The sequence below is a fragment of the Xiphophorus maculatus genome, chromosome 5, assembly GCF_002775205.1.
Source record: "Xiphophorus maculatus strain JP 163 A chromosome 5, X_maculatus-5.0-male, whole genome shotgun sequence".
NCBI classification, from domain to species: Eukaryota; Metazoa; Chordata; class Actinopteri; order Cyprinodontiformes; family Poeciliidae; genus Xiphophorus; species Xiphophorus maculatus.
The window spans coordinates 3,167,899-3,190,671 of NC_036447.1; the positions used below are offsets into that span (position 1 = coordinate 3,167,899).

The following is a 22,773-nucleotide window of genomic DNA, read 5'->3' on the forward strand; positions in this document are numbered from 1 at the left end:
AGGACAACTCAAACTGACTCAAAAAGAGTTACATTTCAGAAAATTCATATCTTTTTGGTCAATTGTGAATTGTTGCAACTTCGATCAAACCGAGCGCACCGGACAGTCAACAGAAAACAGTGATTGTTGCAAAATTTACACCTCAACTCGACTGCAGTCGGCTGATCGATCCATTGTTTTGGATCTTAAATTAATCAGACTGTGATTAGTTAGAATTTGATTCTATAGAAGTGGCTATGGATGTGTTTATTTTATTCAGTGTGTTGTGAACTGGTTCCGTTTTAATGAATGGGATCTGGATCTTTCACGTTCAGCCGATCGGTGATGAAATGCTGACGTGTGCAGAACAGAGCGGAGACGTGTCGAGTCACATTATTTGCATGGATAATATTGTACCTTCCAGCTGGTTCACCTTTTAATCAGAGACCTGAATGGACGGAGACGGTCACGTGACGATGACGTAATGTATAGCCAGGATGTTTGACTCTTAACTGTAGGTGGAACCAGTTTATCATTAGTGTTGTTTTGAACGTTCATATTATTGTGAACAACATATGAGGTCGTGTTGGGTGTTTTGGGGATGTCAGGATATTTGACGCCCCCTTCTGACCAAATAACGCAATTACAGAATTAATCTAGAAAAGAGAGAAGGCTGATTACTCGCCTTTTAAGTAAAATATTTTAAATTTAAGGGGCATTCTGTTGCAGAGTTTTTAATATTGACATAAAAACATTAATTTCTGATTTAGTAAAGTATTAACTGCTGGTTTTACTGGATTTTGTGACTGTATTCAACAGAGTTAAACATAACATACCAATTTTCTAGTATTGTGGCATTACTTTCTTTATACCAAGCATGTATTTAAAACCTCTTTGGGAACCATCTTGTTGCAGCTCAAGCCATATTTTCTGTTTATATTTGATGTTTTTAGTAGATTTAAGTGACAAAACGGGAAGAAGTTGTGTCTTTGTAATAAACTACCGGCAGAGCGGGGTAGTAACTAGTTACTGGTTTACTTGAGCAACATTTTTTTGGGAAAAAACAAAAACTTAGGAGTATTTTTACTACTCTGTACTTCTTACTTTAACTTGTGTAATTTTATTATAAAGTATCTCTACTCTTACTTGAGTAAAATTTCTGGATTTTCTGCCCACTGAATAAAAAACAAAAGTGTTGTAACCAAAACTTCACCAGACTCAGACACACTTGATGTTTTATTAGAGTTTCATAAGTTTTTTTATTGAAAGCAACTAATTAAGAAAAAATTCGTCAGATTTTATTATTTTTTATATGAATTATTGTTATTTTGGTCCTTGGAATACCAAAAGTTCTACTTAATTTTATATGTTGGTCTGTTGATTATGTAATTTATAAATACTATATAATTGATCATTTAATCAGTTACTCAGTACCTGAGTAGACTTTTCGCCAAATGCATTTTTACTTCTGAATACCGTAAAAGTGGCTTTAATTGCGTTTCTTATTTAAAGTAAATTATGTTTATTGACAAAGTCTTGAGGATGTTTGTAATGGAAATGCAACTAATAAGAATTTTTCTATTCTAATTTTCTGTAAAGGTGCCTTGTAAATAAATTTACCTTCCCAGAAAAGTCAGCGAAAAAAAACAAAACCCACAAAAAGTCTTGGGTTGTAGATTTAGTAAAATTTAATTTATCTACAAATATTTTTCCATACGGCATACAGATAGATTATTAATTCTTTTCAATGTGGCTCTTAAATTGATAAGTTACACAGTATCATACAGAAGCTGGATGCCAGAACTGCACAAAAAGTTGAAAAAATACGTCTTATTTTCTGCGGTCTTTACATGTTTTTCAGTGTTTTGCAGCATATCGTAGAGCGGTTCAGCCGTCGAGGAGGAAATCCAGGTGAAATGTGCTACTTTCCAAAATCCTCCACAGCCGATTTTCCACTTTAATGATCTTAAAATCAACCTAGACTCGGTTTTGTGATTAGAAAACGTAGAACAGCAGAATAAAATAAAATACCGACGGGAGAACATTGTGGAGATGAACGCGCTGACGAGCTTAAACCTCTGAGAAGAACCTCAGCTTGAACACAGAAACGTCCAGAAACTCAACACGCGGGGAAACGAAGACAACATGGCGGCCGGGAGGAGAAACCGGATCGGAGAGCGCGAAGCCGGTCCTTCGGTTCTCAGGCAGGAAGTCTCTTCTTCTTCTCTCTGTAGTGTTTCCTCTCTAATTCTCGTCTTCGTCGTCTTCGTCGGAGGTCTGGTCCCGCAGGTCGTCTTCATCTTCCACCTGTAAGGGAAGGGCCACAGTCTAACTAGAGCAAACAGACAGAACAGAGCCGAGTCAGACGGCGACCTCTGACCCCTGGGAGGCCGTGACAGAGATTCATGTTTCTGGTTAAAGACGTTGATGGAGAAACTTCTCAGAAGATTAAAACGGGATGATGGTTGTTTACTGTGTTTGTATTTTGTTTGAATTTTTATCTGAAATGTGGCCTAAATAAATTTGATTTGACTTTAGAATGGGTGAAGTTTAAATTTAATCTGATAAACTCAAGTTTCAGATTTTTAGGCTTAAAATACAGAGAATGATCAGAGGATTAAAGAGGAAGAGAAAGGAAAGGAAGGAATGAAAGAAGGAAAGAGGGGAGGAACAAAAACAAGGAAGGATGTAAAGGAAGGAAGAAAGGGAGGGAAGAAACAAACTAAGGAAGGAAAAAAGAAGGAATCAACAAAGGGAAGTGAAGAAGGAACTAACAAAACTAGGAAAGAAATGAACAAAAAGAGGGAAGGAAAGAAAAAAGAGACAAAAACCAAGAAAACATGTAAAGAATGGAGGAAGGAAGAACGGAAAGGAAGAAAATGAGGAGAGGAGGAGAAAGGAATCAAGGAAGGGAAGGAAGGAATGAAAATAGGAAGGCAGAGAGGAAGGATCGAAGTAAAGGTTTGACCCTGTTTGATAGACAGTGAAGTTTTTTTGACCTTGTTTGACCTCCAGTGAATGTTTTCGTACCGTCTCTCCCAGGTCTTTGAGTTTCTGCTTGAGGCTGTGGATCTTCTGGTCCTGGTCCGCCAGCAGCATCAGCAGGTCGTCCTGCTCCTTCTTGGACTCCTGGACTTCCGTCTGCAGCTTGGACTTCTCCGTCTGCAAGATGGCCGCCGTGCTGGTGGCCGCCGCCAGCTGCTGCTCCAGTCCTGATCGACTCTCCTGAATAAACACCGAGGACGAGAGAGAAAGAGAGAGAGGGTGACGGTAGGAGAGACACGGCGGCGGATTTATACGGAGAGAAAGAAAACGATCCGATCGTCACACCTTCAGCCGCTCCATCTCCGCTGTCTGAGCCGCCAGTCGGTTCTCCAGTTCTGCCTTGGCTGCATCTGAGGAGCTGTCACTAGGGGGCGCTGTGTTAGAGGGCTGAAAGACGACACCAGAAATTAAACATCTGGGATTAACACTCCAACAGCAAAAGTATTTCTGTCTAGTTTTTAGTGTAAATATCTTATTATATTTGGAATAAGATCAAACTGATTTAAAAGTAACTTTTTAGCAAGAAATGAGAGAGTATTTTAAGTAAATAATCCTTGAATGTTAATTAAAAAGTACTAGTTCCACTGGATCCACTGTGAAAAATGTCTTGCTATAAGTGGAAACTTTTAATCAATATTCAAGTATTGTTTACTTACAACCAGCTCCTATATCTGGTTGAAAAGTTACTTGTAAGTTAGTTTTGTCTTATTTCAAGTGTGTTAAGATATTTGCACTAGAGTCTAGACAGAAATACTTGGTAAGATTTGGTGTTTTTGCATCCTAAACATCACATCATTATAATTTTTAATGACCTTTACCCCTGCCTCCGCTCTCCTCAGCAGCTCCTGCCTCTCGGCCTTCAGGTGGCTGATTTCTGCCAAATGGGTCTGAACCTGGTTCTTCAATGCCTCCAGTTCCTGCAACACAGAAATAAAAACAACACTCAGGTTTATTTTTAAAACGTCACTCAAAAGAAACATAAGCTCAAAATAGTCAAAGATTATATATTGTAATTTGTTTTGTAGTACTCGTGTATATGACTATCAAACTAGACATACAATCAAAGGTAGATTTATATTTCCAGAAGTTCAATCAAATTTTCTGTAGATGGAATAATTTACTGAAAAATGTGTTAGAGATACGGACATCAGAAGAAGGAATTTCAAACACCTTTAAGAAAGTATTTAGAAAAAAACCACTATTAGGCCTGTCACGATGATAAATTTTATGATGATAAATTGTTCCAGTGATTATTGGGAAAAACAATAATATTGTTGTCGTGATTTTTAAAGGAATATATTGATAATGGTATAATCATGCAAATTTGCCTCTCAAAGACTCATAAACTTTAATTTTGTAAAGAACATTTAAACACTGGAATAGGAAAATATTTTAAACACCCAAAATAAAACAAACAAAAACATGAATAAAATGGAGTATGAAGTCTGTCTAAACAAAATTTCACTTCAGAAAATGTCAAATTCAATTCCAAAATACTTTATTGATCCTAAAAGGAAATTAAATGACGTAACTCAGTAATTCAAAATTATTCAGTTTCATTCTTCATGTTAATTTATAATGTGATTGATGAATTGCTTAACAATGATACTGAATGACTCTTATTAATCTTATGTTGTGTGTTTTTCCCGTATAGGTGTTTCCTAACATATGGAAGTAAATGTCCTTTCGTAGAATAGTTTTCATGACAGTATTATTCGTTTGTTTTGAACTTTAGTTTATTTTGAGCGTATGTGATGAATCTGTGTTATGTATTCTCAGTTGTTTTTGTTGAATGTTTCAACCAGAAGACAATTAAATGCAGGGAACTGCAACTAGTGTGGATAAGATAACAAAATAAAGTTCATAAAAGTGTCTTTCACTTCCTCAGATTAAGTTTTTCTTTCTAAAGTAAAGCTGAAGTTTGGGGAGAGGTTAAAGTTGAGGTCATGAATCCCACCTGGAGAATCTCGGTGTTGTCTGATCCTGCCGGACCCTCGGCTGCTTGTGCTGCTGACTTCTGTATTAGACACAAAAAAACATTTAAAAATCATGTTAACTCTACATGCAGAGCTGTACACAAATATGACTAATCTGATGCAAATGTAAAGATTTTTCTTTTTAATAAACATCCAGGTTGGGAAATTATGTAAATCCTATTTTAAACGAATTACTGTTGCCTAGTTGCTGGTACAGCTTTTAAAGGATCCATGATTAGTTTTAACATTAAAATTTGAGTAAAAACAGTACAGTAAAAACTACTGTAGGCTATTTAGTTTTTATAAATAAAAAATAGTCTTTTTGTTTACACTGAAATTCATTCTGTATAGATGGCGTATGCTAGGTGCTACGGCGCTAGCTCCGTCCAGTCAGAGCAGTCATTTCTGATAATGAATTTCCTTCAGACAGAAATAAAGGAAAAGCAGAAATGAGAAGGAGACATAGAAATTGAGGAGGACCAAACAGAAAAAGAGGAGAGATTCAGCTGAAAAATCCAGCATTTGTGGAGCTGCTGCTTGGAAACGGGAATCCAATAGTTTGAAGCTCCAGTTTCTAACTCAAAGCGTTTACGGTTAGCATCGGGATCAAAGCATTTTCTCTCATAATTTAAAATGGGGACTTAAAGAATGCTTCAGTATCACTTAAACACAAACTCATTACCTTCCCATTTGTTTTGATTTTGCGTTAACTCTAGCTAATGGACATAGCTAATGGCGTTAGCCTGATAAGGTCGACAGCCACTGCTAAAGGTGTTAGATCCTCACAATGACATCAGCTACTGCTAATGGTGTAATGAAATAACACAAACAGAGGATGCAAAAAGTAAAAATTAAAGTCATTAGAACAGCTGAGCATCGCCATGCTACTGACCAGGCTGTCGATTTGCACATCTTTCTCGCTGAGCTGCGTCTGCAGGAGCTTCTGTTGCCTCCGGAGCTCCTCCAGCTCCTCCCTGAGCTGAGCAAGCTCCTCCGTCTGCAGCCCGTTCACCTGAGTGTCCCCCTGGCTAGACTGACTCTGGTTTTCCTTACCTGAACACAAAGACCAAAAACTATCAAATTATGTTCCTTTAGATGAAAATTTTGATTTTATGTTCAGGAGCATGAATTAAACTAATTCTGAATAAAATCACTGCCAGGTAGAGACAGACCATCATTCTCCTCAACATTCATTTAGACACCAACAGACGGACCCACCTAGCTTGAGTTTCAGGATGTTGTACTGGTCTTTGTGCTGCTGAATCTGAGACTGCTGCTGACTGACTGTAGCCTGCAGCTGTTCAGTCTGAGTCGTCATCGATGAAACTTTCTCCTTCAGCTCCTGAATCTGAACGTCCTGATCAAACACAAAGAGACTCAACATGCTGGCAAAGAGAAAACATCTGAAACAAAAACAATAAATCTTACCGAGTATTTTTCATCTAGTTTCTAGTGAAAATGTTTTAGTACAGTTGAAATAAGACAAAATTAACTTACAAGTAACTTTTCAGCAAGATATAGATCCCTGGCAGCGTGACATCACAAGTGCAAGATCCCGGCCCCAGCTCGCTGCTGGAGGGCAAAACGCTGCTGGCTAACGATGACTAGCACTGCATCGAGCTACTGCGTTGTCAACACGCTAAATATTAAATTTACGTCTAATATATAAAAGAAAAAGGGATCCAGTGCTTTGCTACTTATTAACATAATGACAACTAGCTAATAGGAAAAAGTTTTAAGAGAAAAATAGTGAGGGAGAAGGAAGTGGGTCATTTGTGCTAGCTTGACTTTGACAACCTTCACATGTAGACATGATGTGGAATTCGGTGTGTTTCGGTTCAGTTTTGAGTTGTTCTTCCAATGGTTTTTCTGCGTCATTTTTCCCTTTGTTGTGTCGTACTGCACTAAATTAATAATATTTACATTTCCAAGCTTCATCTTGTTAATGGGATTGTTCTCCTGCAGCAGCGCGGCTACGGATGGGAAAAGAATCGTCTTCTTGGCCTCCAGTGCTGTGAGCATACGCAACGTTTCCGGATGTAAACAATAACATGCAAACGGCCTATAGGAGCTTGAAGTCAATAATTACTGGATATTGATGAAGTTCTAGTTCCCACTGGCTGATTATTTCACTTATAGCAAAACATTTTTCCCAAAAGTAAAATAATCTGCCAATGGAACAAGTACTTTTAAGTACTTTTTTCTCAAATATACGGAATTATTGACTTAAACCAAGCTCCTATTTCTAGCTGAAAAGTAATTTATAACTTAGTTTTGTCTTATTTAAAGTGTGCTAAGAAACTAGACCAAAATTACTTGGTAAGATTTTGTATTTTTGCAGTGAATTATTTATAGATTTCTGCGTCAGGAGTTACCTGTTCTCTGATCAACTCTTTGTACTGAGTTACAATGTTATCATGTTGCTCCAACGTCTTCTTCACCTCTTCTTCCTTCTTCTCCTCCTCACTGGACTTGTGGACAGCTTTGGTTATCAGACCTGTGTGCAGCAGAAAGAGAAAACTGCATCTCTTCTATGTCTGGTTGAATAAAAACCTTCCACAAGAGCCGATCTGTAGTGAGGACGGACCTTCCAGCTCTTTGACCAGCCTGGTGAACTCGTGGTCGAACAGCATCTGTTCCGGAGACGGGAAAATGGGCTGCGGCTTCAGCGCCGCCCGCGAATACAGCTCATGTTTGGTGATGAAGCCGAGCTTCTCCACAAAGTTCTCCTTCCCGATGCGCTTCTCGATCAGCTGCTTTAGCTTTTCCCTGAACAAGAAAATGAAAACTCTGAAAAGATTGTTTTAAAGGAACACACCAGTTTTCAGACTATGTCTTTTATAAAGCCTCTTGACGCTGATCTATTATAAACTCAGTCTGTGCTCGGGACGTGGTACTTTTTCTATCCAATCTTTAGTGTAGGAGGCCTGTCGAAATAAGAAATTCATTAATTGCATGATGAATTAAAACAAACTCGGTAATTTCTATCTGCATTTATCATTTATAGTTTTTTCTCTTTCTACCAAAAACTGGATGATAAAACACTTCAGTCTGGTGCTTTGGTCTCAACTGGCTACTTATTTTGAAGGGCAATTTTGTTTACAAAGACTTCATTATTCATTTTAGTTGTTTTATCTGTTTTGTTTATTTATTTGGGATATTTTTAAATGTCTTCCATTTCCACTGCAAAAACAAAAAAACCTTACCAGGTTATTTTTGGTCTAGTTTCTACTGCAAATATTTTACTACACTGAAGAAAAAACTAATTTTCAAATAACTTTTCAGCCAAAAATACTTGGTAAGATTTTGTGTTTTTGCAGTGTAAATGTTCATTAGAATTTAAAAGTTTATTGACCTTTGAGAATGTCTTCATGTATTTTTATTCCATTACATTATGGTCTCAAAACAACAATATTATTGTTTATCGCAATAATGTATGGGATAATTTATCTTCTAAGTGTGGATGGAGTTTAGTTGAATATTTACATCAGGGATAGTCAATTACAAGTTAAAATGGGACAAACTTGCTAACCAGTAACTTTCTGGACTGTCAACAGCCGACAATAGACATGGAAAAGATAACATTTGAATTCGGTCTTCCGAAAAAGACAGCTTATCGTGTTCGTTCTCTGACACAGGGACACTTACTTGGTGTAGTTTTCCAGTGAGTTGTCGTTATAATAGATGCAGATCCCAAGCAGGAGAGCGCAGAGACCCTGGACGAGCCGCTCATCTTCTCCCAGATTCTCTGAGATCTGAGCCGTCAGCTACAGGAGCCCCAACGTCAAGGACCAACCATCATCCTCAGGATGAGCTCTACCGCAGGTTAACGGGGAAATTTGAAAGAAATGAAACTTATTCTTGCATAACTTTGGATAATTTGTCCATGTTAAGTATTTTGGAGGCATTTTCTGTTTGTTTTTATTTTTTAAGAGCAACAAGTGAAGCTTTGACATCATTTATGCAGCCAGGTCTCCATTAAGTCTATTAAAATGTATTTTCTTGTAGAAATTAATGCTGGAAAGAATTATTTTATCAAGTATTCTGACCATTAATTAGATTTTAAAATCTGGTATATCCTGCAGTTTTTTTCATTTTACTACATAAGACTTTTTTATACATTATTAGAAATATATTAAAAAATCCAAATGACTTAAATTCCTATTTAAATACAATAAACATTTTACTGCCTAAAATGCAACAACAGCATTCCTTTATGCTTGATGATGTGTAGCAAAGGATTCATCTGCAGCAAATGAAATACTTCTAACATCAACGTGTGAAAGGTTCAGTCATTTCTGCTTGACTTCACATTAATACAGTGTAGGAATAATCTGGTGATTCATTTGAGATGAACAGATTAATAAATGGATAGCAAAAGGTGCTTAACAGGAGATTCTTTAAAGTTTGTTTTTTTTATTTTACAGAAATTGAACCAGGTGAAGCTAAAACTGCCACTTGAAGATTTCTGATTAGGTTTTTTTTACATCTTAAATACAAAATGTGTAAATATTTTTGTACAATTTTGGCTTAATTACTTCTCTGAATATGTTTTCTTTCAGCAAATGGCCTTTTTAGAGTCTGGGTTACTAAATTAGTTAACGGTTATTTCAGTAATTGATACATCATAATTGATCAGATTGTTCCAGCCCTACTTGGATTAACAGATACATTTTTCCTAATTCAGAAGCTCTGCATGAACAGTACCAGTCATGTTTCAACAATCCCTGTTATTTTACAGTGACTATAAAAAGTATTCACCTCCCTCAATGTTTTACTCTTTTTATTGATTATATAAATCAATCATTAGCACCAGAATTTTGTTTTCTAACAAAACATTACAAAACAATCTCCTTTAGTGTCAAAGTGAAAACTGGGCATTTTTCCTCCATTCTTCCTGCTAAACTCTTCCAGTCCAGCGGAAGATAATGACTGATAGCTTTTTATAAATATAATTTAGTAGAATCAGGGTTGCTACCAATTTTTTCAACATTCATAGGCTTAGATAATACCCACAGATTTATGATTTTAACTAAAAGAAAGACTGAGACTTTTAAAATTGGCACTTATTACGGGTGAAAACCAAAGCAACCTGTCCAGGATGAACCCAACATGCCACAGACTGAGCAGCAGATCCGTGTGTAAAGAAGCAAAGGCGCCTCAGAGGTTTGAAATGAAGGATACGAAGGGAACATTATCCTGGTTGTGCAGGAAGTGTGTGACAGCGATGGGACAGTTGCTGATCCACGTGCAGAGCAGCATGAGAAGTCCCACTCTGGTCTGTACTTTGCTGCCCTGCAGAAAGAGAGAAAAAGGAAACAAACGTTTACAAATATCAGTGAGCTGCCGAAGAACCCCGCCATTGTGTTTTAAAAACATTTCTACATAAGGAAATGTGACAAAATTGAAGGTTTTCAAGTAGTAGGAGGATATATTTCTTTAAAAATGGACAAGTAGCAAAATAAGCCTCAAAAACAAGAAAAAAAGTATACATTTAAAAAAAAAAAAAATTATCCAATTTATTATCCTGACATAAAGAAGGTAAAACCAATGTGACTAAATGAACAAAAAGGTTTTTTTTTTTTTTTTTTTTAGTTTCCAGGATTGGGTTAATGTATTAAAGCAATGCTTCAAAAGGCATCCACTGTTAATATGGTTAAATTTGTTAAAACAGGTTAGCATGCAGGCCTACAGGGTAAAACTAGTTCAAAAAGGATCACAAATTCAAAATTTTATTGTTTTGCAAATTAAAGCTGAATGTTTAATTGTTTAATTTGTAGCAAAACATGCATAACAAAATCAACTAAATATGCTTTTCAGAAAGGAATAAATTAAATCCCATTGAAATCAGTTTTCCCCTAAAAAGTAGTCAATTTTAAGCAGAAAAGAAGCCGTAGTGAAAAAGGTGCTGTGATGTAAAAATAAAAAATGTTGTATAAGCTGCATCCTGATGCATTAAAAACGCCCAGGCATGCTTAAGACGAGGAGAAACATGTTTCCTGCTTGAAAACAATGGTAAAAGAGCGTGTTTAACGACAATCTGAGCAACGGAAGAGCAGAGGGAAAAATAAAACTTATCTGCTTTAAGTAATACAACAAGTAATACAATAAGTAATACAATACGACTTAGAAAAGTCACCTTCTCAGCTTTTGTCTCCAAATGTGACGAAATGCAAAAAATGAGGAAACAGAAAAATGAAAACAAGAATCAAATAAGCAAACTATAACGTGTTCCAAGTTTAAAGGCCAAAAACAAAACTCGAATCAGTCTATTTTATGTGGACGATCAGAATTAACTTTTATTTTCCATCAAAATAGCAGCAAAATATTGTTTGTTTGTTTTTTTAATTTACAGAATCAAGGTTATGCAAATCCATCCAAAATAAGTTTTTGTCACGGCAGTTTGAATGACCCAATGCTGATCTTTTCACCACAAAAAAAAGGAGAAAGATTTGTGCCACTTCCATAGTGGTATTAATTCTGATATGTGTCCAATTATTTTCAAAGTGTCTGCAGTCAGAACGGTCAGCTAATATTGCAGCTAATCTGACTTTTTGAACCATCGTGTTTCTCAGAATAAAATCGGTTGGTTTTAACCACAAATGCATCAGAGAGACAAAGACATACAGTTTATGTGAAAGTGAGACCTCTTGTTTATACACCAGCTTTGTTTGGTTACCTGCTGAACTATTTGGAGTTCAAGTAAAGTCAACACCATAAAAATTTACTGTACGCTGCCTAACATTTATACACTACCTTCTGCAAGTACTAGTTTTTAAATTGGCAAAGAAAAATAATAATAATTTTGGAAAAATTATTTTTCTAACTGAATTTGTTATTTTTTAATCATGTTATTAATTTTTTCACTTCAGCCTTTAAAATACCAGAATTTGTACATAACTTTATATTTTGGTTCTTATGATTGACATTTTAAATATTAAATCAGTTTTATTTCAGCTTTGTTTGCTACAGTTCTGATGCTAACACACGACCTTGTCGTCCCAACATGTCTGGGGTTTGGAAATATTTCTATTTCAGATCAGTTTCTACTGAGGCAACAGCGAACGCGATAAACAGATAAATACGACGAGTTCCCAGGACTGCGGACTAAAAAGAATGCCATTTGTCAGGCAGCTGTTTAAAACAGACTTTGCAGATTTAGTGTGTTGTGAAGGTTTAGCATTTATAAATTTTAGTTTTTTTGTATCAAACGACGGTTGCATAACAGTCATAATCAAGTTAATGAAGAGAAGCGCTTCCTCCCACAAAGGTTCTGTTGGACCCTATTGGAATCTAAAGACTTAAATGATTAAGAACAATAACAGTAAAAGCTCCTAACCTGAAGAGGAAAAGACCCCAGATTAGCCACAGCACAAACTTCCTCAGAGCTGGTAGCACAGAGACAATTGACATGATGCCGGCTCCGCCCCCATGAGAAAGTAAAGCAAACCCCCAACAAACAGTGTTGTAATAGCAGAGATAGCGGAACTTAATGTGTTACCAAAGACATTTTGAGTATTTTTTGCCTTATCAGCCAACACTGAGGCAAAGGTGGCGCCCAAGAAAATAAATGTTAAAGAAAGTCATATATCAGGTCTATAATGTTATTATCGGGAAATAACGGAGAAATCAACGATAAAGCCAAAGAGGAAAAATGATGAGGGACATAAAGCCTCATTGGATGTACGTGTAAAATGCGTACATTTTACAAAACGGGTGAGTAATGACTCAAATGAAACTGGCTTGTGAAAATCTGCCTTCAGGAAAATGCTCAAAAATAATCTGTAGCATAAAACGGTGCTTAAATGTAAATACCGCAGTTACTGCAGCACATATACATGCTGCCATAGAGCTAACATTGGAATCTATACACATAAAATCAAGCATAACTACCTTCGCTTATTAATCTTTGATTTGACTATCAATAAGTGTCGCCAAGACAAAAAATAAATAAATAGATGTCTACTCCCAGTTACCTTCATTCAGATGAACATGTGGTAGTTGCTGTTCATCACTGCTTCATTCAATTGGACATGAGGCATACAGGCCTTGATCCATTTCTGGTGTTATTCCAGACTCCGTTTGGGTTTTTGAAACGTAAGAAATGGCAATCCGCTCTCTAATTGGCCATGAGTTCCTATTATTTTCCTCGAATTGTCTCTAACCGCAGCGTGTTTGCTATGATAAACACTGGCGATGTTATTTTAGGTCAGCTCCTTCAGATAAGCGGCCCGTCTACTTCCGGGCAAATTGGGACCGCCAATTGGTCAGTTGGTGAAAAATGGCCTGGAATGATTGATGGAGGATTGCTCTACGTTCTCATGAGGGCGGAATCGGTGTCCTGTCAATTCAGCTATTAGGAAGACAACAACCACCAGAAGCCGTTTCTGTTGCTCTCCTCTCCACCTCTCTTGCCGTTCTCTGTGCGTTTCTGTGGTCAGTCGATGCAACCAAAATGTCTGTGTTACACTACCGAGGCTTTACATTAGGGGCAAAGCAGGGCGCTAAAAGGTTAAAGGGAAGCAAGTTTCACCAACATGTGGGACACAGAGACCCCTACTGTTCGGCCAAGCCAAAAACGACCACCCAAAGATTCAAAAACACACACATACACACTACAGAGGCACTTTACTCACCCGCCGGACGATCTTATCACCCTGAAAAACCACAACTTCATTGAGCTTTGTATTTCAGAGTTACAGCTACGCTACCCAGAAGCACCCAGCCTGAAAGAGGCGAAGGCAGGAGGCGTTCTCTACCTGAGACAGGATGTTGGTGCACTGCTGCAGCAGCGAGACAGGCGGCTTGCCCAGGCTGGTGGCGAGCTGCACCCTGAGCAGCTGCTCCTTCTGGGTCAGGTTGTCCTGCAGTGTGTGAGCCAAAGCCACGGCCGCACACCAGTTAGATAGAGAGTCTGCAGAGAAAAGGCCGCCACACAGCAGCTGGCCAGCTGAGATGGAGTTAGCTGCAGGAAATAAAGAGGAAGAATGAGTAAGGGTGCGTTCACACCAGCCCTGTTTGGTCCACTTTACTCAAACTCCAGTCTGTTTGTCTTGGAAGTCTGGTTCAGATGGGGGGGGGGCGGGGGGGTGAATCCCCAATCGACCAAAAAAATTACCTCTGGTTAGCCTTTAACCCCTCAATCTCAGTTTGGCTGAAGTGAACTTTGGTGGTTTGAATGCATATGTGAATACAAGTGGACCGGAGACAGCTTGAAAAACAGGAAACGGACTAAAGCGCAGGGAATTCTGGGTAAATACAACCAAAACAAACTCAAGAGTCTGGCGATAGCGGGAGAAATGGCTCTTCGGTCTTTTACCAAAGTATTGATGATTTTAACTACGGCATTTTACTAAATGTAATGTGTGTTACTGGTTTTTCTCAATTGTTAACTATATGATGTGTTTATAATGTTTCATGTTTTTATGATGTAAAGGACTTTGAACTAGTAGTGCACCAATTCATCGGCCAGCTGATTTCCTTAATTTTGGGAGATCAGCGATGGCCTGTATTTACATGTGAAGCCGATCTTCTTCACCAATCATATCTACCTCAGAAAAAGTCTGACAATAAACCACTGTCCTTTTCTGCTCTGTCTCTAGAGAGGATTGACTGACAGACCGGCCCACCAGGTCACATCTGTTAATGACAGTCACCCCACCTATGCCAACTCTGCAACTTGCTTGTTATATTTTGCAACATTTCAGACAAAAAAAAATGGTATCAATCAAAATGGGAATTGGCAGGTCAGGATTGTTAAAGATCAGTAATCAGGAACCAGCCAAAAAACTGCAGTTCAATACACTGAACTGCCATGTTGCTGAAATATGCTATACAAATAAATCTGGAACGAACTTCCAGAAAACTGCAAAACAGCTGAAACACTGAGTTCCTTTAAATTGAGGCTAGAACACACCTGTTTAGAGCTGCCTTTGATTGGCAGTAAATGGAACATTGATCAACATTTTTCATGTATTTGCTCTATGATGGCATTTGATAAAATTTAATGTTTTTTGCTTGTATCATAGTTGTTTACTAAAGATACCAAACACAAAGAATAAGTCAACCCATAAAGGATGTGAACAGGAAACATACCATCAATGGTGGAGGGCAGCAGGGTTGCGACAATCTCCCCCTGACCTTTCTGGTTCTTGTAAAGGAAACACTGGAAGCAGTAGAGGACGGCGCAGCGCAGCACGAACGGCTGCCTCTCGTTCACCATGGACATAAGCAGAACCACGATGGCCGGCCTGAAACCCAAACATCCCAACACATCCATGAAGGAAAACCAGTCAGGAGTGGGTGGAAGCTTCAAAACATGGCGGCCGCGTTTACCTCGGAGGGTTCGACGGGGCGTTGACAGAAGTAAAGTAGTCCTGGTTGACCTGTGACCCCCTGATGACCTCTGAAACTGTGTTTATTGTCTGGGAGGGAAAGCAGACGAATCAGAACTTGGAAACATTTTGGAACGTCTTCACATTTCAGTCATGTTATTAATGGAAAATTCAAGGTATTTTATTGGGATTTGATGCAAAGGACCAACTTGGATCTGAAAAGTGTGGCAAGCATGTGCATTCGCAGCCTAGAATAAACAGAACTCATTATAGCTGCAACCTTGCACATCTACAGACACAAAATATCAAAGCACAGTTAAGACTGTCGCAATTAATCAATTAATCGCATATTAAATTAAAATATTGATGATTAATATTTCTTGAAGAGTAATTTTGTTTTTAATTAATTTTATTTATGGTTTTGGTTTTAAGTAGGTTTTTTCTCCCATTTAAGTTATCGTTTTTGGTTGTGTTGTATTTTAAATATTTAAAATACCTTCCAGCTCCAGTCATACAGTAAGTGTTCTTTACAATATGAAAGTTTATTGGTCTTTGAGAGGGTGTACTTACATTAACATGCCATTACCAATAAATTAATAGAAAATGGTCGAAAAACAATATTATAATTTATCACCATCCATCTGTCCCACCAGGATTTTGCAACTATTTTTGTGATATTTTTACAATCAAAAACACAGATTTTGTTGTGCTACTTTAGAAATATTTGAAATCAGTTACTAAAGTAATTTTTCTTTGCAGGCCTTGTCACAACATGATAAATGTCACATAGTTTTGCCAGGTGGGGTTATGAAGGTATAATCTGAGAATTCTGTTGGGATTATTACCTCTGTGAGGATGTCAGCAGGGACACCGGTTGCCATGAGGATGGTACACAGCTGCTGCAACAGGCCACACTGATACATGCACTTCTGACAGCTGGCTGTGGCTCCAGGTGAGTTCACAGGTGACACCATCACTCGCACCAGCTGGAGTAATATTAAAAAAACAACAACAAAAAAACAGTCATACTTGCTGCTAAATCTAATCTGGTTCCTAATTTAGATTAAAAGCAACAGTTTGTGTGCTACCTGCAACATGAGGTGCAGGTTTGTGACTTTCTGTGCTGACCAGCCGGAGTTATCGTCCCCGACTTCGAACCACGGCTTCATCCTCTGGATGTAGGAACCCTCCTTGAAAAAGTTCTGGTTGGAGCTGTTGTTCTTCAGAAGGTTCAGAAGCAACAGCAAACAATCCTCAACCACGATGCCTGGACACAGAGACGCCAACAGATCAGGAAATGACGAGGAGCCTCCAAGATGTCTGGCTTTAAGTTGTATTATCAACAGTTTCTGGGCTTTCTGAGGAAAATTTTAATTTCCTGTTTGACATTTGCCCCCTCATTTCCAGCTGTAAAATTAGCATGAATCAATTTGGTGAGATTTTAAAGATTTAACTACACAAATTGTGCCCAAAAATACAATTTAAAATTGGTTCTTTGCTAAATTGTTTGGTGTGTTTACAACACTGGCAAATCCTTGAATTACTGATTCAGAACCAGAGTAAAACAAAAAACATCCATTGAAAATCACTAGATGCTGGTTTGAATGTGTGCAAAAAGCAAAACCATTTTAAAATATAAAACTGATGCTCAATGGATGAACAATATGCTGTCCCTTTAAATTCTTTATTTTCGTAAACTATCTTGGTGAAAAAAGCCAAATTCTTATGCTCAAGATTGATCTATAAAAACAAATAAAAGGATAACACATGCAAGATATAAAATAAGCCTAGGTGGTAAATACAAAATCTTCAGAATGTCATCATTTTTTATCAGATTAACCAACAGAATAATCAATAGAGTAAATGATTAATAAAATTATAGTTGGCTGCAGCCCTAAATGCAAGTAGATTTCATCAGTGAGTTAAAATAAATCTCAAGTTTTTAAATGGTTGCTTTTAATTGAAGTTGTAGAGGAAGGATTTTTATTATTATTATAATTCAAAGATCCCTCTCCGAAATGTTTGTGAGACATTACTGGTGAAAGCAGAGAACAAGTCACCATGAAACAGTCATTTTTGCATATATCTACTTATGCCTACCAATGATGTATTTCTCCTGTAAATATGTCATTATATGGAACAAAAACCAACTTTAACCGTTCAGTGGTCTTTTCACCTCCATCACTGCTGCCTTCTTCTGTGATGATATCCAGCAGACGCTCGAAGGCGTTCTCAAACGCCACGATCTTCTGAATGGCTGCGTTGCCTTTGGTCAGCTGCTGAAGCAGCAATAAGCCCTGTAGGAAACGGAAAGCAAACAACATTTAGCGTCTGTCGCAGATCAGTTCAGACATCTACTTTCTGAAGAACTTCACAAATATGCTCACATCATTACGAATTACTTCCCTTGAGTCAGCCAAAAGGTCCATTAGCCTGGAAACACCTACGAAAGGAAATAAATGTATTTCTCAATCAAATATGAATGAAAAAACATCTTTCAAGTAAAGCTGAAACAATTAAAAGGATTAATCGTGATGAATCGATTATTGAAATAATCGTCAACTAATTTAGCAATCTATGATTAATCATTTACTGGAAAAAACAAACCCAAAATCAGCAATTTGGTGGAAAAACATATCTAGAGCAGTAATTAATCCCAAACTGCACATTTAAGATAAAATCATCTTTGTCTGCAAATATGTTTTAGCAAAACATCCTCGAGTGGCACAGTTTTAGCTTCACACAGTTCCTATTTACTAAAGGAATGGCCTGGTATTCCATTTTCAGTATTAAAATGTTTGTTTTCTTATTTAAAAAGGTACAGAATTATTAATTTGCATCTTTTAATGCACTTCTATTACTGTATAAAAAAGGCTTGCGTGGTTAAATAAAAAAATCTGTAGTATATGCCTTTTTTGAATCCGATTAATCGCTAGACCAATCTATTAATCGGCAAAATACTTATGGCGATTGATTAATCGCCATAATCAAAGTGAAATAAGGAGGAATTTGTTAACATAAGAGTGACACCTAAAGGGAGAGAAAGCATGAAGCAGTGGGAGGAAACTCACCCATCGGGCTGACGAGAATAATCCCCTGCACCTGGACACCCTGGTTCTTTAGGAGAGCAGTAAGCAGCTTTACCCCGGGCCAGCGCACATGGAAGTCAAACTCCTTTAAAACAAAAAAAAACAAACAATAAAATCAGTGCACTGAAGTGCAGACACCTCTGCAGCTCAGACATGGTCGGTGTGTTGCTACTGCAGTACCTCCAGCAGGGTGAGGAGCAGGGTTATGTGCTCTGGGTCCTGGATGAATTTCTCTGTGAATTGGGTCCCAAGGTCGTCGGCCTGCTTCTGAGCGTTTTCATCTGGCAAAAGGAAATTCACCATCTCACATAAGATTTTATTTAAATACTCCAACAGGAAGCACACTTTCTGGAAGCTCCCATCTTTAAGGAATATGGTGGTAGTTTATAAAAAGCAGCTCGTCTTTGCTGGTTTCATGATGGAAATGCATCGTAAAAAAGGTTTCTTCCATAATTATGAACAACTATATCAGTTCTGATCTGTGCTGATCTGTCATAAACTGTGTGGCTGAGCCAAGACGATACGGGACGAAATTTACACTCCACTGGACTAGCAACTTTACAAGGTTCAGTATTCGCTGATTTTTTTCTAAGGAATGTAATGAAGTTATTCATGGATTTTTTTTCAGGTAAGTAGAGCGTACCTGAAAAAATTTAGTTTGGGAAGTTAAAATATTTAGGTGCAATGCTACTTCACATGCTATTGGCTGGTCTTTAGAAAGCAGCCAATCAAGGAGCCCCTGTAAATCCACAGATTTTAATAACTTAAAAAGGGAAACATATTTAGAACGTAGATGATCTGAAAAAGTAAATACTTGACAAAGCCAGAGAATAAATAAAAGATAAACTACATAAAATATAAGCATTTACTGGGAAAAACAAAGAAAGACTGAGAACTTTGAGGAAAGATTCAGCAGAGAGCACTGTGGGGTTAGCAAAGCGTTGGTGTTGCAACTCAAACACCTTCCTGGATTTTAGCAAACTTGGTTATGTTTTTAGTAATTTATCAACAGCAAAGTTGCCTTTATTTCAGTAATGAACAAACATAATAACATGGTTTCCTGTGACAGAGAGGGAAGGATGAGAAGGAGGAAATGCTTTTAATTTAAGCCACAGCTGACAGATTCTCATGAAGACATGCCATAAAAACACATCCGAGTAATTCAAATGTTTTTTTAGGATGCTCAAAGTGTAAAAAACACACACAACAAAAATAATAATGAACTCCCTTCCACATCCAAATAAAAAGGAGCATGTATAACTGGCAGGAGTTGGTGGTTAAAAGTGTTTGCATCATGCACAGTAAAAGATTTTTACCTTCTGATTCATCTGTAGGGTTAACACATGAAAGAGAAGAGAGAGACACGAGTCTTTACATGACGCAGTCACGATCCATATATGGTGGAGAGGATGCAGACTGAATGTGGTCCAACTCAACACTTTTACACATGCAAACATAAAACTGAATCTGCAGCTGCCAAACACTGAGGAGGAACAATATTCTCCTATTTTAATAGTGAAACTTTGCAGTAATTTATGCCTCATCTGATGAGATAAAACCAGTAGTACCTTGTTCTTCCTCCTCATCATTGCTGATTACATTGTAGAGTGTGTCCAATGCATATCCCAGGATTTCTGAGTCTGATCTGTTGAATTTAAAAGACCAACATCATTTACTAAATGCATTTCATTTCTAAATTGTGAAAACAAGCAAATATAAACAATTGCTGCAACACACTGCACTAAAACTCCAGAAGCAGGCTTTCTACAGGTCAACATTTAACCTACAAAGAGCCTGTAGGTAAAATCATTGTTTGATCAGCAGAAGATATATTTTTTTTACTAAATAAGGTTCAAAATGGGAAAAGAAGAGCAAAAAGGAAGCCTAGCTGGGCAGCTACTATCAGGTAGCTTGCCACCATCAGCGTGTGAATGACTGAATGTAGCGGACTTGATAAAACACTGTACAAGTACAGGCCATTTGACAATCATTCTCCACATTAAAATGAATCTACCCTACAGATTGAGACTGCTTGGTTTTGTGTGAACAACCTTAAAAAAGGCAGCTTGGATCAAACACTTATTTCCTCCCTCCTGCAAAATCTGTTATTTTGAAATGCATGGTAATATTGCAGAACCTTTGCATACCTGTCGGTTTGCAGAATGTTTATCAAGTGATCCATCGCCTGTGTGCCAACTTCCATGCGATATTTCTGCAAAAAGGTAAAAATTTCAGTTTCTGGAAATAGTACTCCGTCGTACCTTTCAGAAAGATAACCACCTCTTTCTTTATTTTTACCTTTGAGAGGGACTTAAGCGCTCGGACGGCATCTCTGCGGTCTTCTAGTAGTGTTGAGGAGGCGACCCGGTCACACAGTTTCTGAATCTGGTCACAGGGAGAAAAAAACAACAACTAATGATTTGTGAAATAAATTAATTTCTTCTACAACAGTATAGTTTTGGGTATTGGTGTTATATTTAAATAACTTTTGCGGGCTGTTGATAAAGTATGGGTGTATTTTCTTACTCTAAGCCTTAAGAACTTCAATAAATACACTCTTATTTTATTATATTTACTATTTTTGTTAAATCTTGTTTATAGATTTAGATTGCTAGCTCCCACCTCTGTGTTTATAACTATTTATTATTTGACTAAATTCTGTTTAGAATGTATACCCTTGTTCGTATGAGAAGCGCTCTGTAAATAAAATCTGATCATTACATGATAATTATGGTAGATATCGCAAACAATTATTGGTTTTGAAATCAGAAGCACATGTAGAGCAAAAAGCTTCAGTACTTTGAACAGACTATGGTAGCAACACACATCAATACTTTGCTGCAGACCCGCAGGGAACAATCTGCTGATTATGTTTTTAGGTTTACAAAGCGGAATTACCAGTTGATCCATCTCTAGATCTGATCAAAGTTCTTAATAACGTTTTTTCTGCTGGTGATACAGTTTTTGATTCAAATGAATTTTGGATGAAGAATTAGAAATTAAACACTGGTGACAGGAAACTTCTTTTGGCCATTTTCTTCGACACATTTTTAAACAGTTTGAAGTCAGTTAGCAGGTAAATTTCACCCATCAACAGCTAACTGACAGATTTGCTATCTTAGCTATTTAGCATGGCTAGCTTCCTGATTCAGAAAGGTCTGTCTCTCATAAGTAATTTGAAAGCTATAAGGAAAAATAAATAGAGATTAACATTAAAATACAAGTGTACGTTAGTGTGCATACATTATTGAGCAATGTGTTTTTACTTTAGGTGAAATGTATGAGCCACAGACCGGACAAGCAGCTAATTGATTAGCATCCCTACCGTCTCCGCTCCTGACGGTTGCGGCCCGGCAGTCTGCCCTCCCATCACTCCCCTGAAGAAATTCATCCTGAATGTTAAATATCCAACGTTTCTAAGTGTTTAAAGGAAGAACCTTGTGCCTCAGTGACAAGAAAGCGTTTATAAAAACGAGAAAAGAAGGGCTTTGGTCGAATTTCCTTTACTGACCGAGCCCCGGAACACAAATGAGGCTAGTGCGCATGCGCGCAGACGTGGCGATACGTGGCCGATCAGAGGCTGAAGGAGTTGATTATTTAAAGGGCCAGTACACTCATCAATTTTTAAAAAGCTATTCCTACCTGGATTGGTTTTAAAAAGTATTGCAATCTTTAGAGTTAATATTGTTTCTTTTGACTTATATGCTATGAAATAAATATTTTAAACCAAAGCCTCTTCAGAAAACATTAGTGCTGGTATTGAACTAATTTTCTTACCAGTCCTAACGAATATTGTGAAGTGAACCAGTAACAAAATTTGTAATGATCCAAATTAAAATTATTTCTCCGTTAGCGTCTAATGACACTGGTTAAGGAACTTTTGTTTCCCTAATAACTCCTCAGGTCAGACTAATTGTTTTCTAAATTAGTAGAAAGAAATTTCCAAGAAAGTAGAGTTACTAATTTCAGACAGCATCTTAACTCCCATGCAAATAAAACTGACTATGAATCTTGCATCACGTTCCAGCACTAAACAATGAGATAATATCAGAACTTTTGTTTAGATGCAGGTCCAGTGAAGCATTTAAAAGTGGACGAATAAACAAACGCAATTATTTTACCACTGATAGTGAAATTTGGGTTTTAAGTTCAGAAAAAGATACCAGAAGACATAAATGTCATATCTTAACATTCTGTCGTTTCTATTTTAGGAACTGATATTTATCACAATGGTTTACCCTAACCCTTCATATCAATCAATCAAATTTTATTTGTATAGCACATTTCAGCAGCAAGGCATTTCAAAGTGCTTTACATCATATCAACCACAGAAACACAAAGTCAGCAAGT

General features: G+C 37.4%; 1 protein-coding gene across 5 annotated transcripts; it reads right to left on the reverse strand.

The window, feature by feature from the left end:
* Positions 1-1,645: 1,645 nt before the first annotated feature.
* On the reverse strand, positions 1,646-21,965 carry uso1 (USO1 vesicle transport factor). 5 transcript variants are annotated; one of them, XM_005797645.2, is made up of 26 exons: positions 21,749-21,965; positions 20,722-20,808; positions 20,571-20,635; positions 19,992-20,068; positions 19,740-19,751; positions 18,604-18,704; positions 18,406-18,508; positions 17,722-17,777; positions 17,511-17,631; positions 16,423-16,601; positions 16,180-16,320; positions 15,336-15,424; positions 15,096-15,250; positions 13,760-13,965; positions 13,637-13,657; positions 10,185-10,295; positions 8,649-8,767; positions 7,588-7,769; positions 7,376-7,497; positions 6,219-6,357; positions 5,893-6,053; positions 4,982-5,041; positions 3,843-3,941; positions 3,310-3,411; positions 3,010-3,204; positions 1,646-2,286 (listed from the first exon to the last, which is right to left on the reverse strand). In XM_005797645.2, the coding sequence occupies exons 1-26, from the start codon at positions 21,812-21,814 to the stop codon at positions 2,224-2,226; spliced, it is 2,832 nt and encodes a 943-aa protein (XP_005797702.1). In that variant the 5' UTR covers positions 21,815-21,965; the 3' UTR covers positions 1,646-2,223. The 5 variants fall into 5 exon arrangements, with proteins under 5 accessions (XP_005797702.1, XP_023190036.1, XP_023190037.1 ...); XM_023334268.1 differs by having other exon boundaries at positions 3,837-3,941; XM_023334269.1 differs by lacking the exon at positions 19,740-19,751 and having other exon boundaries at positions 3,837-3,941.
* Between the last annotated feature and the right edge of the window lie 808 nt (positions 21,966-22,773).